Source organism: Agelaius tricolor, unplaced genomic scaffold (assembly GCF_023055355.1).
Source record: "Agelaius tricolor isolate 1412-34295 unplaced genomic scaffold, bAgeTri1.0.p SCAF_17, whole genome shotgun sequence".
Lineage (NCBI taxonomy): Eukaryota > Metazoa > Chordata > Aves > Passeriformes > Icteridae > Agelaius > Agelaius tricolor.
Genome location: NW_027269277.1, coordinates 10,071,879 through 10,085,823, shown reverse-complemented (window position 1 = coordinate 10,085,823; position 13,945 = coordinate 10,071,879). Strand labels below are relative to the sequence as shown.

The window sequence follows — 13,945 nt, the reverse complement described above, 5'->3', positions numbered from 1 at the left end:
AACTGTTATCATGCTTCATCCAGTTGGTCATAGCATTGCTTCACAGAATGTACTAAGTGAAACTAATGAACATAAATTAAGAATAAGTGCTGCACACTAGTAAGAAAAAACTAGGTCACAGTGCTCCACATGAGGTATGCCATGGTCTTTTTTGAACAGTGGGGTACTCAAAGATGCAGTCTACTCAGAAACCACTCCCCAGTTCTTTGCTTTTTTTTTTTTTTTGTCATTGGAGGTTTCATAGTGTTGAGTTTCATTGTATGGTTCTGGGAATTGAGCAAAAATTAACTGAGAATAATAGGAGACAGAGCTACATTAGCATGTATTAATGTGTGAGTATTCCTTCCTACTTTTTTATTAAAAAATGAAAAGGAATGTCAGATGCATGACAGAGAGGGCAGCTGGGATGTCAGCAGGAAAGAAGGGGAACTCTGCAAATCAGGAACAATAAAGGGAGCAGGATTTCCCTGGCAGCACTACATTTCATATGTTGAAACGACAAGTGCTGGCAGGCCTCCAGCTGTACTGCAGCAATGCTGTGACAGTGATACTGTTGCACTGTGTAAATAAAATTGGTTGAAAGTGAAGCAATCTATTGTTAAATAAGGAAAATTTTAAAACTGGAAAATATAAACAAAAGAGTTTGTCTTTTTCCAAGCGTGATGAATTTAACATTGTGACAGGTTTATTCATTAGTACAGAAATGCACAAACATCATTAACCTTGTTAAGCACAGTCTAGTTTTCAGGTGGCTTTTGAGTGACTGTGGTAGCATCCTCCAAGAAGCTGTTCTTGTCTCTTGCCTGTTCTTCCTCACAGTCTGTCCCAGAACAGCTCTTTTCTCTCAGGAGCTAAATCCCTTTTTGTAGCTCCAAGGCCCACATCATTCAAAAGGTCAAGAACAAATTTCTTTTTTCACCTAACAAGCTCAGAGCCTTTGCAGTCCTCGTGTAGCTGAGGGCTCATCTCCACTGCAGTGGGAATCGGTACCAGCCCGCAGTGGGCATATCCAAGCTTGCTTTAATCCAGGTGGTTCAGACAGCAGCACTGAGAGCAGGGCCCTGGGATTTGAGTGCACTTGCACTCCCTGGGGACTTACCTGTGAGCAGGGTGACTCTGTTGCTCAGGCTGTTTGATCCTCACTGCTGTGTCTTCCCAGGTAGCTTGCTAGGTTCCTAATGCTGCTCCTTTATACACCGTGCCTCTTCTTGCTGGAGCTTGGCCTAACTGTACAGATGGTTTAGCAGGAAGGTTTTTTTTCTTTCTTAACACTCCCCAAGTTAAAGTTATTGTCTCCAAAGCAAGATAGTATCTTTACATCACAATGTATATGATAGAAGGCGTGTGAATATTTAAAAAAAATTTATTGTATTCCAGTTAAGAGCACTTATTAAGTAAACCAAGTATAAAGACAAGGTAAAGCTGTGCAGCTTATATGTAAGAATATATGTGCATGGATGCAGTATTTGCTCCCCAGTAGATAAGAGTAAAGCATCAGAGGAAGAGGTTCTTTATCAGACAGACAGGCTGCCATCCAGTAAGTTGACCAATGTTGGACATTTTGTCGTGTGCCTGACTACTGCATTGCTGAAATAAACCCAGTTGTTTCAGTGGTGCTGTGTTCACACCATAACTGTGAAATGTGAAATAATTACCTTGTCTTAGTGTTACAATTTTTGCATTTTTCTTGGCTGTAGATACAATGATGTGTTTTTTTCCAAGGTGGTCCAAGAGGAAATCGCAATTCCATCAAGTTTTGTGAAGCTCAGTTATCTCAGCAGTCGGACACCGGGGTATAAAACTTTGCTGCGCATTATTCTGACACACACAGCCATCCCTTCTGGAATGGCCAAAGTCCATCTGATCGTTGCTGTTGAAGGTCGTCTGCTTCAGAAATGGTTTCCTGCTGCAGCCAATTTGGTGTACACGTTTGCCTGGAATAAGACAGATATATATGGACAGAAGGTTTCTGGTCTGGCTGAGGCAATGGGTATGTACAATCACCTTGATGTAAGCAGAAGCACTCACATACATCAAGCCAGGAAAATATGGCAGATAAATTTTGTTGCTGCTCCTACATTCTTTTAAATCAAATGCCTCTTTAGCTAAAGTCACTGAAGTGACTTGTATGATTTCCCAAGAACATTTATTTTCTTGTTCTTCCAATGCCATCTTTCTAATTTAATCAATTTGAAAATTCCTTTTTCCCTCAGAGAATGGTTATGTACTAATGGCATTATATTCAGCTGTCTCTGTTTTTGAATGTTACTCTGAATATGACCTTTGGTGTGTCATTGTTTCTGTCATTTTTTGGCTGTGACATTTAAAATGTCATTTCCACTTAGGGTTTGCAAAATTCTAACTTTTGGGCATCTTTTCTTACTATGTTTCATGTCCCCAATAGTTAAAACTAATTGATTTGTTGTTTAAAGATGTTTATCCAAAAATCATCATGTTTCATAGGCTTTGTTCAGCAAGCAGCGCAGGCTATTCTGAGAATTGCTACAAAAGTGCTGTCTGTGCAAACACATTTTATTTAGCCAGCATTTTTTTTCATTAATTTCTTTGGTTTTTTAAGGGCTCTCTATTTTTTAATTCAATTTGATGTTATGTTGTTTAATGGACTGATAGATGCTTTGTATTAGAATTACTTACTTTACAAGCAAAGCTTAGAATTGTGAATCAACCCCATTCACTTTGGTTGCAGTTCTGTTTTCTTTTTTTTAGGGCAATAATAAGCAGCAGCACTGGCAGATCAGGCTGTCAGGCAAGAGTAGCAGGGGTGACAGAGCTGTGCACCCTCTCAAGGAATCTGCTTCATTCCACATTGAAATGCTGTTCTGAGGGGCAGCCAGGAGCTTCCTTCAGGACCTGTTGTGTTGTCCATGAAGAGTGGCCTGTGCAGAGGCAAAAGGTGCCAGCCAGGCTCTGCAGCTCCCAGGGCTCTGGTGTGGGACAGTGTTGCTGTGTGCTCCCAGACAGGTGGTCTGGGACATGGCTCTGTGGGGAGGCAGTGGGGAAAATGAGCATTTCAGCATTTTCCTTGGCATTTCTTCCCTGAGAATGATGCAGGCATAGACAGACAGGGATGTCCATGATGGGTTATGAGAGCAAGCTGTGCAGTGTGATTACATAATGCAATATGCTAAGGAAAAGGTCAGATGAAGGTTTTCCTAGGGCTGTGGTCCTGCTGTCTCCTTGACCCCACACAACACAAGCTGCTGCCTGCAGGACAGTCCCACGTTCTCTCCTTACCCATGGGCCACCACTCACATTCATTTGATCATGAAATGAGCCAGATCAGGAACAAATTCAGCTGAAAACTGAAGCAACCAAGGAATAAGTGATACACTTTTGGCTTCATTAGTTTCCTCATCTGCTATGAATGCTCATGCAGAAGCTCAGGTCTTCTCATTCCAGCTGTAGCTCACATCTGCATTGGCCTCAAGGAGTCCAAACTCCAGCCTCAGAAGACTGACTCCCCAACTTTTTCCTGAGGTCAGTCAGGTGCTGGCACTGACACCAAGGTTCTGAACATCCCAGGTGTGGTGTGTGGCAAGGAACAGCAGTGCCCTTCTCAGCCTCTTGAGATACAAGAGACCCTGTGAGAGGGCAAATCCAGCCTTGTCCCATTGCTGATACCAGTTCCTTTTGGTTTTGCAGCAAAGGAAGGTATCAGGTGAGTTGTTGGCACATATTTGTGCAAATCCACAAATAAAAAATATTCCAGCTTCCCCTTTGGCACTGCCATGGGTGATCAGGCAGGACCAGGTGGGTCACAGGTGCCACCTGGGGCTTTCCTCAGCACAGCTGTGTGTGCCCTGTGTCCAGAGGCTGTCACTGTCTCCTGTTTGAGGGGGAGCAGTTGACTACACTGCTCCCACTGCATCATCTAAGAGTCCTCTAATGATTGGGAAGTCCAGTACATAGCCAGAATTTAAAACATTTTAATTCTAATACATAGCATCTCATGAAATGATACTGTAGTTAGTTAACCAAATTAGGAGTAGATGAGCTTCATGTGTTTAAATATGAATAAAGCTTGCACAATAGTGCTGGGTAACAGCTATTAAATTATTTAATTGGTGCTTAATTTTTTTTTCTTTTCCTTAAAGTTAGGTTAATTATGCTTCTTTCAAAATAGAAGCAAAAATCTTGATATTTTAAGTGCATTACTCGCATGCTTTGTTAGATTCCAATAAAGCTTTATTTAATTTGACACACTGTGGTTACTCAGGGACCTTTATCTGCATGCATTATATGAATTTTTGTCAAAATAATTTCTTCTGTCAGTATATTACCAATATTTAATAATGCATTCTGTTCAGTTTTCATTTTAATTAAATTAAATTGGAGCAGGTTGAAGTCTTAGAACTCAGGATTATAACCATCTGCTTTTGGTTTTCTGAATACTATAAACATCTATATTTTTCTTTGGGGTTATTGACAGCACTGATCACATAACCAGTTACAGAAAACAAGACTTTCTGAGCCTATTTCCGCATGCAAATGGTTCTGTTTAAACTTGCTGGAGAAATGTTTGCTGGCATGTGTCCAGTCCCCAAAAGAGGCCATTTTCTCAGAGTAACAACTGAGATGACAAAGCAGCATTTTTTGTTCTGAATAAATAAGCATCATGTGAATATTGACACATAAAAGTTTGGGGGTAAAGTCTATGTCCCCTTGTAATCTAACCCAGGAAAAGGATTTCAGTCAAATCCTCAATAAATGCTCCTGTGAACTCCATAGAGACTCGTGCAAATCCCTGCATCTCACACAGCAGCACTGAGGGAACTGAAAGGATGAACTCTCTTGGGGATGAGCATAAATGAGCTCTCCAGCAGCCCTACCTGGTGCTGTGGTTGAATTTTATTCATTGTCCAAAGAAGATGGATGCAGATAAGTACAAATATTTCAGGGGAGGTTGAAGTCGAGGTTACTGTCCTGGTTAATTGTGTCTTTTATGTCTTAAGCTGTAGGTCTGGCACTGATTATTCTTAGTAGTTGTATGAAAAGAATTGGGTTTTGATACAGATGATCAGTAGATCTTTTGAAATCCGTTTTGAGACTGCAAAGAACAGTACTTGCTGACTCTTAAAATCTAAAGCATAGTTGCTCAAGTTCACATTTATACAGTGAAATCTCAGTCACCTCAAATCTGCTATAAATTAATTGGACCAGAAAGTAACAACCCACAACGAGGGTAAGCTGGCCAAGATTTTAGTTTCAGTTACAAAATTACATTTCTCAAAACCTGTGCCTAACAGAATACTTCTCACGTGGCACTGTAATCATCCTACTGACTTTACCAGTGTTATGCTTTGCCTTGATTACTCGGCTTGCAAAATGACTGATAGGAAGTTTTCATGGGAGTAACACCAGGACTTCCAGTTAGATGGATCAGGAGAACCTTGGTCTAAGATCACACAGATATTTCTTTTTGGAGCACAGAGCAGAGGTGTCTTTCATAAATATGGATAAATTCACATAGAAACCTGGTTGTAGACACACAGAGTGTAGTCCATATATGTGTCACTGATGAGAGGGGACAAAATGACAGCTATGCACAGTAAGAGAGCAGGGAGCAGTGAACTTCTAAGAAAGGTTGTGATAGAACCCCTGGAGAGTATTTGGCAGCTCAGAAACATCAGATGTAGGCAGGGAAAACTGAGGTTTGCAGAGTTAGCTCCAACCCTGGTAACAATGCCCCAGTGGATCCATGGGCCCAGATTCCAGGCTCTGTAAATTGTTATCCTTCCCTTGCCCAGCTCTCAGCACGGTCCCTCCCAGGAGCTGCCAACTGTGCTGTGTGTCCCTGATGGGTCCCTGAGCCAGGCTGGGGGCTGTGTTGAAGGGCACACACAGCTGACCCAGGATTGAACGTGTTAAGCACACGAACGGAGGAAAAATTTTCATGTGTAGGTGGCAAATGTGAGGTTGCTTCAGAGGAAAAATCTGCCCTTTATCTTCTCTCTGCATTAACACCTAGAGAATAGTGTGCTTGGTTACTGAACCCTTCTGACTCATGCCAGCACAGGATGTGGCTGCCCTGGAAGTTCCCTGCCCTTTCTTGGGCTCTCAGCTCAGGGTGAACCCAGAAGCTTTGCTGGTGTTGCTTGTAAGAGCTCCTGTAACAGAGGAATTGGACAAAGTGGCTGCTGGACCCTCAAACTGAATCCTGTAATGTTTGAAATGTACCATATTTACAGTACTTAAGGAAATGTGATCTTTACAAGTCAGAGTTCTGCTGCAAAAACAGGTTCTTTCTGCTAAAATGGTGAAGGAGCTCTAGGGCTGTTACTGTAAGGAACAGCTTTCAGTTTGCCATAAAACATTTATCTTACAAACAGAAATGTTCCCTGTTAGAGCTGGTCAAAATATTTTGATTGTATACAGTAATGGAATTTAGGTGGTATTAAAACTATTTATGGTTAAAATAAAATATATCTAAAGCTGTTACATAGAAAAAGTGAAAAGAAACTATTAAAAATGTTTAATGGGTTTTTTTTATTTTCTATTTTAAAATCTTTTTTTCAACATTTCTATTTTGGAAAGATTGAACTATTTCAGTATTTCCTAGATCAAATTATGGAATTTGGTGTCAAAAAATTTTTCTTCCTTTATTAATGGATTTCACTGAAATCTAGTAAAGTTAGAGATATATAATTTTTTTGAAAGTTTGGTGTGTTAGAGATGCCAAAAAGTAGAAGTTTTGTTTTGTTTTATGGAAACTAAAGGAAAAGGATTTTAATCAATTTGAGTTCCCAAGACCCACCATCCTTAGGGAAATTGAAGATTTTTCATCAGGTATTTTGGTAATATGCAAGCTTGTTAAGATAAATGTGTAATTCTAGAAATGTTCAGCTTGTCAATCCATTTCTGCCTAACTATAATTTTTATAGTCTGCAAACAAATTAAAACCAATTTGTTTTAGCATGGATTCTTTTCTATTTAAGCTGTTATTCAGGTAATTAGCAGAAATGCAATAAACAATCAAGTCAGGAGTCATTGGAGGAGATTTGTAATCTTATGAAATCCATAACTGATACCACAGACTATTTTCTGCTTTGAAGCAGTAGTAACTATAGCTGTAATAACATAATAATCTTTTTAAACCCTTTTTTCAAAAAATACCATACAATAACAATCAGGCAGAGGAAAATTAGTGGCATCATTACTTGACAGATGAATATCAAAACCTGGAATGTAAAAGTGCCTTGCAGTTCACAGAGGAAAAGGTAGACTGAGAGATCTTTAATTATTTGTTTGCAGTGTCGGTGGGATATGAATATGAAACATGTCCTGATTTTATTCTGTGGGAGAAGAGAACAGTAATCCTTCAAGGCTTTGAAATGGATGCTTCAAATCTGGGTGGCTGGTCTATAAACAAACACCATGTATTAAATCCACAAAGTGGTAAGTCCCTCCTTTATTAACTGCCCACGCAGAAGGAGAATGCAAATTTTAAAGGAATTAATTGTTCAGATTTTAAGTGTTACACTTGCTAGTGTGTAATCCTCTTTGAAGGTGCACCCTCATGTATTGAGAGCTGAACTGTAAATGCCATGTGAAAGGATATTTTGAACGTTCTAGCTCTCAGGGTTTAGACATTAATATCACTGACTCTTGCAATTGTTAACACATTGTGGTCATTCAGATGGGAAAAGGGCAAACTAATTTGGGTTCATTCTCACCCAGCTGGTATAGAAGTGCCACATTTCAGGTCAGTCTGTAGTGTTACATTCCCAGTGAAGTGTCTTCACCCCTAATTCATCCTATGGCTGCCACCAGTTTGTTGCAGCAACAGCCCCAGGCAGACAAACCCTGCTTGATCACGGAGCAGCACTTCCAATCCCACACTGCCAGTCCCTGTACAGTTTCTGTGGCTCCCACTCTGTGCAGAAGCACAGTAAGTCCCTCCTCAGTAAAAGCAATCCAACACATTTCAAACCATTAGTAAAACAAACTGTAAATGCTTTTGGTGTCATAACATTAACCCTGCAGAGATATTCTTCAGGCATGGAGGCTTGAATATTTTTTTCCCAGTGCTTTTATTTTACACCTGGGGAGACTTCTTTTCCTCTATGACCATCTGTGATCAGGAACTAGTGGGGCTGAATTATTAAAACAATTCTTGTAGATAAGTTATGGTAACTATATATGGTTTTGCCAATAAACTGATATCTCGTCCAGGAGAAGAGAAACTTGAGGTCATATTTTAGCACTTTATAAGTCAACAGAGTATTGGATTCAGAAAAGTTCTCTCAATTTGCTCCAGCTGAGAGTCAGTCCAATAAAATCTATTTCCATCTGCAAATTTCTGTTGGTAAAAAGATGCATGCACAGATGTATGGCTCTCAAGTTTTACAAGTTCTGTTGCTGAATGCACAGCTACAGTATAAATATTCCAAATACAAAAGGTCAGATTTAGTTTGTAAATTATCTGGATTTCTGTTTTGATTTAAAATAGTTTGACATTTTAAACAGCAGTTCTTTCATTCCCTGTCTTATTGGTTTGTATAGATTGTCTCTTTTAAATGCCAGCTATTGACATTTAACAAAGAGAAATCTGACCTCAGTCAGCTGAGCCCCCAACTGTGAGTCCCATAGTCTGCTCCTTAGTGCCAATTTACCACTTGCATAGTTTAATTTCAAGACTAAATTGCTGGCAGTAACTCTAATTTATATGACTGTCTGATAACTGCAGTGGTTACTACCACAATTCACCCCGTAGGCACTAACATGTTCTGAGATTTTGTAAAGTACACAATTATAATCCAAGCTGGGCTAAGCCATTGCTCTCCTGAGCACGAGGAGTGTGGTGACAAATTGCTTCCTGTCCCCATCTCAGCTGTGTGCCTGAGAATGCCAGAGAGCCCTGAGCTGTCAGCTCCAGGCCACCTCCTCTCAGGTCAGCTGGGCTGTGCCCACTGCACTGATGGGGAATGTGCAGCTTCCTGCAGCTGCTCCTCTTCCTCACGTCTTCCCCCTGTGCTGGGCACCATCAAAGGTGAAGGCAGGGAAAGCTGCCAAACACCTTTACCCATCACCTGCAGACACAGGAGGGAAGGAGAGGGCATAAGGACATCTGACTTGAAATCCAGGGGCTGTTCTGCTTGCAGTTTGCCTGTCAGAGCATCTCCAGCGAGGTGGCAAAGCCCAGGCTCAGGGGTGTGCCAGGGCTTCCTCAGGACTGTTACAGGCTTTGGGCACCCACACCTGGCTCATGTACAGCAGCTAGGAAAACAATTACTATAACAAAGCTGGTGCACACCTACCAGACCAGCCTGTAGGTTCATATTAAAGCAACAAAACAAAATAATGAACTGTGGTAACCAAAAGGATAAAAATAACAAGTGTGCTTCTGGTCTTACCTAAAAACAAGTGAACTGCACTTCCATTTCAGATATATAACATGGGCTTTAAATAAAGACAAGAATATGATTCAGACTAGAATTATGTATTTTAGACTTCTCTCCATGCCACCAAGACAGATATGAAAAGCATTAAGTAGCCTGCTTGAGTATGAATATATTAAGATTTTTCACTTTTTAATTAAAGCATCTCCTCTGTATGTATGAAGAACTGCTCTTTTTAGAAGGATGAAACTTTTATGATTTTGAAACACTGCCACTGGATTAACTACAGAAACATCATTGGAATATAACATGCTCTACTGCAAATTGCAATTTTATTTTCGAACTAAAAGCAGAAGCATTTTGCTTGATTTACTAGTCCTGAAGAGCTTATATCTAACTTCAGCTGTTAAGCCTGGTTGCCCAGCAGGTCTGCTACTGTGCACAACATTTCTGCTCAGAGCCAGGATAGATACTCTTCTTTCCCTCCCCATGAAGGTTGCTCAATTTTGAGAAGTTACAAAATAAACTGAGTTACAAGAAATAGATGCAATTTTACAGACTTGCCTTTCATAGTAATGTGGAAGTACATGTATTGACATGCAGAAACCTTAGCAAGTGAAAACTGTGTTCTACTGACAGATGTAAGGATTTACAAAAAGAAAGACAAAAAAATTCTGCCTGATTCCAGTAGAATTGATGTGAAATAACAAATACTGTTCCAATGGGGCTGTCACTGGAAGCTCAGTTCTTTTAAATGTATGCAGTTTAGCATCAGTCTGGCTGTTAGGTTAACAAAGGATCACATCCTGTTCTCAGCTGTACTCCTCTGCTGTTTTCCTACTTTCTTTTCCTCGCCAGTTTGGAGGTTTGATCACTTTTTAATTTGTGACATGATTACAGTTTAATGTTTTCTGGTACCAAGGTTTTTGTCAGTTTGGAAGATCATCAGGTCATTTCTCATAATCAAGAAGAAAACAGATACTGTAAGTATTAGCTCCTACACTGATGTCTTTTAAAGACACCTGTGTCTCATGAATACAAATGAATGTGGTATTAACCAATTTTTCAGGGTGTTATTTGAATTAATTTTTTTTTCTGATGGAAAAGTGGACTGATTCCATTTTTATTTATCTGGTGCAAGGAGGAGTAGTTTTAGAGGAACTTTATGCTTTAAGGTAATTTCAACCCCAGTGGAACAGAGCATCAACTGAAATTAAAGCAGCAGCTCTCAAGCCTGATATCAAGCACACACATTTATTGACAGCAAAACATATTCTCCAGAGCCCTAATTATTTACTGGCATTTGTAAGAGGATGTTGAAAGATTACCTTAACATTGTAATTTCAGACAAAGGGCAGCATCTTCATTTCATAGTATTTTTATCCCCTGCATAAGAGAGAATATTGCCATTTATTTTACTGGAATATTTCCAGGATGCTTTTTTTTAGCCATCATTCAAACAAATCTGTGCATTCTGTCCTCTATTGTTCCTAGATTTTTTTTTTTAATATAATTCCCTTCAAAATAGCTTTGGCAACATTCAGTAATTTCCAAGGTGAATTTTATCTTCAGATTTACCTGAAAGTCACAAAAAATAGTTTAAATAGAAGTTGGTAGAGACAATACATAAATACATTTGCTGTACTTTGGGAAAACTCAGACATGTCTCAACATGTACTTCCTACAGTGTCTAGAATATTCTCATTTCCCAGCAGGAGTCCTCCAGAAAGTAAATTCCCTTGTGTTTGTTCCTTTAATAGAGTCAATGTTCTGATGAAGTACTGGGCCTTTCAAGGGAAATAAGAAATTTGGACTAGGATCTAAAAGAGTACCTATCTTCTGTTTGCAGTAGCCAAATTCTTGGAATAACATGTCATTTCAAAGATGCTTCTTAAATATATTACCACATTGTTACTTAAAATAAACACTATAGCTGTCAGCTTGAGAAAACACATCTTTGTACTAGTTCTGGTATCACCAACCTGGTAATTGGGAAGACTTTAAACAGTGTATGCTGCAGAGCAGGGCTAGAATAAACTGTTCTAGCCTTTATGGCAGAAGGTAGGATGTTGCTGGGAAGCCACTGGTGCTTCACAATTGCTCCTTGACTCTTCACTTGGCTTTGCTGCACTTGGCACCATTTTCATATACCATGAAGGACTCACAGCTGAATTTGAATATTGATTTTGTACTGCCACTTGGTGCTCTTTTGTGAAAAATGCAGAGTAGTCCTGCTATTAATCTCCTTTAATTAAATATTCAAACTGCCTAAGAAATTCCTCTGCTACCTAATAAAAATTTATGAATAAAATGAATATTAAAGCAGTAATCCCCAAGAAATCAGATAGCACTGCAATTAGCAGTCAATTTGTTAGAGCATTAACCAACCATGAGTTTTCCTCCTGATGTTGGCTTTAAAATAGCCACTAGCCACTGCTGAACAAAATGGTGACAGTGAGCAAAATGATGAACAAAACTGGAAAAGATTAGGGGAGCCCTGCAACTTTAAAATATCAGATGTTTGTTGCTATTTTGGTAATCTGGTTTTCTAGAGGATTTTGTAATCCAAACCTGCAGAACAGTTTAAATGCCATTCATTTGCTTATTTTGTCTCTGTTTTCTTCCTTCCCCTCCCTTTAGGAATTGTGCACAAAGGAAATGGGGAAAACATGTTCATTTCCCAGCAGCCTCCAGTCATCTCCACTGTGATGGGCAATGGGCACCAGAGGAGTGTCTCTTGCTCCAACTGCAATGGGCTTGCCCTCAACAGCAAACTCTTTGCCCCAGTTGCACTTGCTTCTGGGCCTGATGGAAGTGTCTATATTGGGGATTTCAATTATGTCAGACGGATCTTCCCCTCTGGAAATTCCATTGGTATATTAGAATTAAGGTAAAAAAATAATTGGCTTTCTCTGATCAGTGTGCATAATCCTGGCTGTGATATGCCTGTAAAAACTTGGGTGAGCTTTTATCTCTTGGGACTTGATGAAATAGCCACATGAGGTTGCTTTGAGGCCATGTATGTTATCAACTATCAAACCAATTTACCAGAAAACTTACACCTACTTGTAGTTATCGCTTAAATAGGATGTTTTAAGTGGCCTGTTGAACAGGTCTTGCATAATGAATAATTGCAGAGTTAATAAAGCTGATTTTTCTTCCTGTGAGGTTTTCCATACATTTTCTCCAATAGTTAAAATATATCATGATGCATATTTTTGAAGAAAGCTGCATAATTCCACAGCAAACATGCAGAGTATCATGTCAAGTCACAGCACTGTGACTTACCATGTTTACAGTTAATGCAATTAATCCTCTCATGAGCAGAGGATGGAGCTCAGTTCAAGCAGGCAGGAGCAAACCTGGCATCACAGACATGCCAGAGGCTGAGCCTGGGCTGCCCTTAATGACTCCCCTGTAATTATCACCTCAGTTTCCCTTTCCCTTTGAGGTACACAGGGGAAGGCAGGAAAGATTTTGGACATTAATACATGAAATTTGTCTTATTTAGCATCCACCTAGCTAACATTTCTGGTGATGATTCTGTGTGCTGATTGTTCAGAATTAACTTGGCAATGTGTGGGCAGCGCAAAGGAAACATTTTGAGAGAATGAAATACCAAGTAAAAGGATAAACAGTATTTTGTTAGTGGGATACAGGTCTGTGAGCAGTCAGGTAAAGAGCACAGTTCTGTCAGGGACTAACATTCCTTGTCTTTCTCTTTCCTTTTAAACCTGAACCAATCTGCCTTTCCAGGAATAGAGACACAAGACACAGGTAAGTAAAATGTAATAACTGGTATGTAAACCACATTCGAGGAAACAGTCTTACAAAAGTCCTTTTAAAAGTCAGGATATAGAGAAACACTCTGAATTTAATAAATATAAATGGTAATAAATGCAAATGTTAATCAAATTCACCTTCCTTTATAGTTCAGAAAGTTTGATTTGTTCTCCTTAAAGGAGTAAAGTCTCCCTCTAAATATCAGTTTCCTGATCACCAAGAAGAGATGGACAGGTTTAAACCTGAACACTGAGAGTACATTTCATAGCTGTCATGCCCATTTCACATGATGTTTAACTGATCACAGATATAGCAATCCAAGGAAACAAGAGCTTTAGCTACTTAAAAAATAGTTTAAAGGGCTACAGAAACACACTGTACTTTGGTGTTCTGTGCTTCAGAGGTTCTGGGGTACCATGAGCTTTAAAACCTGCCAGTTACAGAGCACACAGCAGAGCCCAGAGCTGAAGATGCTGTGTCAAAGTTCAGTCCTTGCTGCTCCAGTTAAAGACAAAGCAAGTGGCTTTCCCCCTTTCCAGCTGACATTTTTGCATTGCAATTTAGGGATTTCTTTAAAGGAATGAACATTGCACATTCGGCTGCTGTGACAGACGGTGAGGGAGTTGGTTCCAACAGTCCAGCTGCAGAAGTGATGTTGCATGCTAGAAAGAGGCAGCAAGGCACTCTGTCTCCTTAGAAATAAACTTTTTAGCATTCCAGTACTTAAATGAGATAAATAAACCAGCACTAGTACAATATAAAACAGTAACTGCATGGCATAGTAGGGAGCAGAGTGTGGACTG

General features: G+C 39.6%; 1 protein-coding gene across 5 annotated transcripts in view; it reads left to right on the top strand.

The window, feature by feature from the left end:
- TENM1 (teneurin transmembrane protein 1) overlaps window positions 1-13,945 on the top strand; it is a 775,104-nt gene that overhangs the window by 700,445 nt on the left and 60,714 nt on the right. For all 5 annotated transcript variants that reach the window (XM_071442431.1, XM_071442433.1, XM_071442434.1 and 2 more), the window contains 4 exons: window positions 1,723-1,990; window positions 7,273-7,416; window positions 12,000-12,249; window positions 13,116-13,136. In XM_071442431.1, the coding sequence (XP_071298532.1) occupies window positions 1,723-1,990; window positions 7,273-7,416; window positions 12,000-12,249; window positions 13,116-13,136 (683 nt within the window). The remainder of the gene's footprint in view (window positions 1-1,722; window positions 1,991-7,272; window positions 7,417-11,999; window positions 12,250-13,115; window positions 13,137-13,945) is intronic.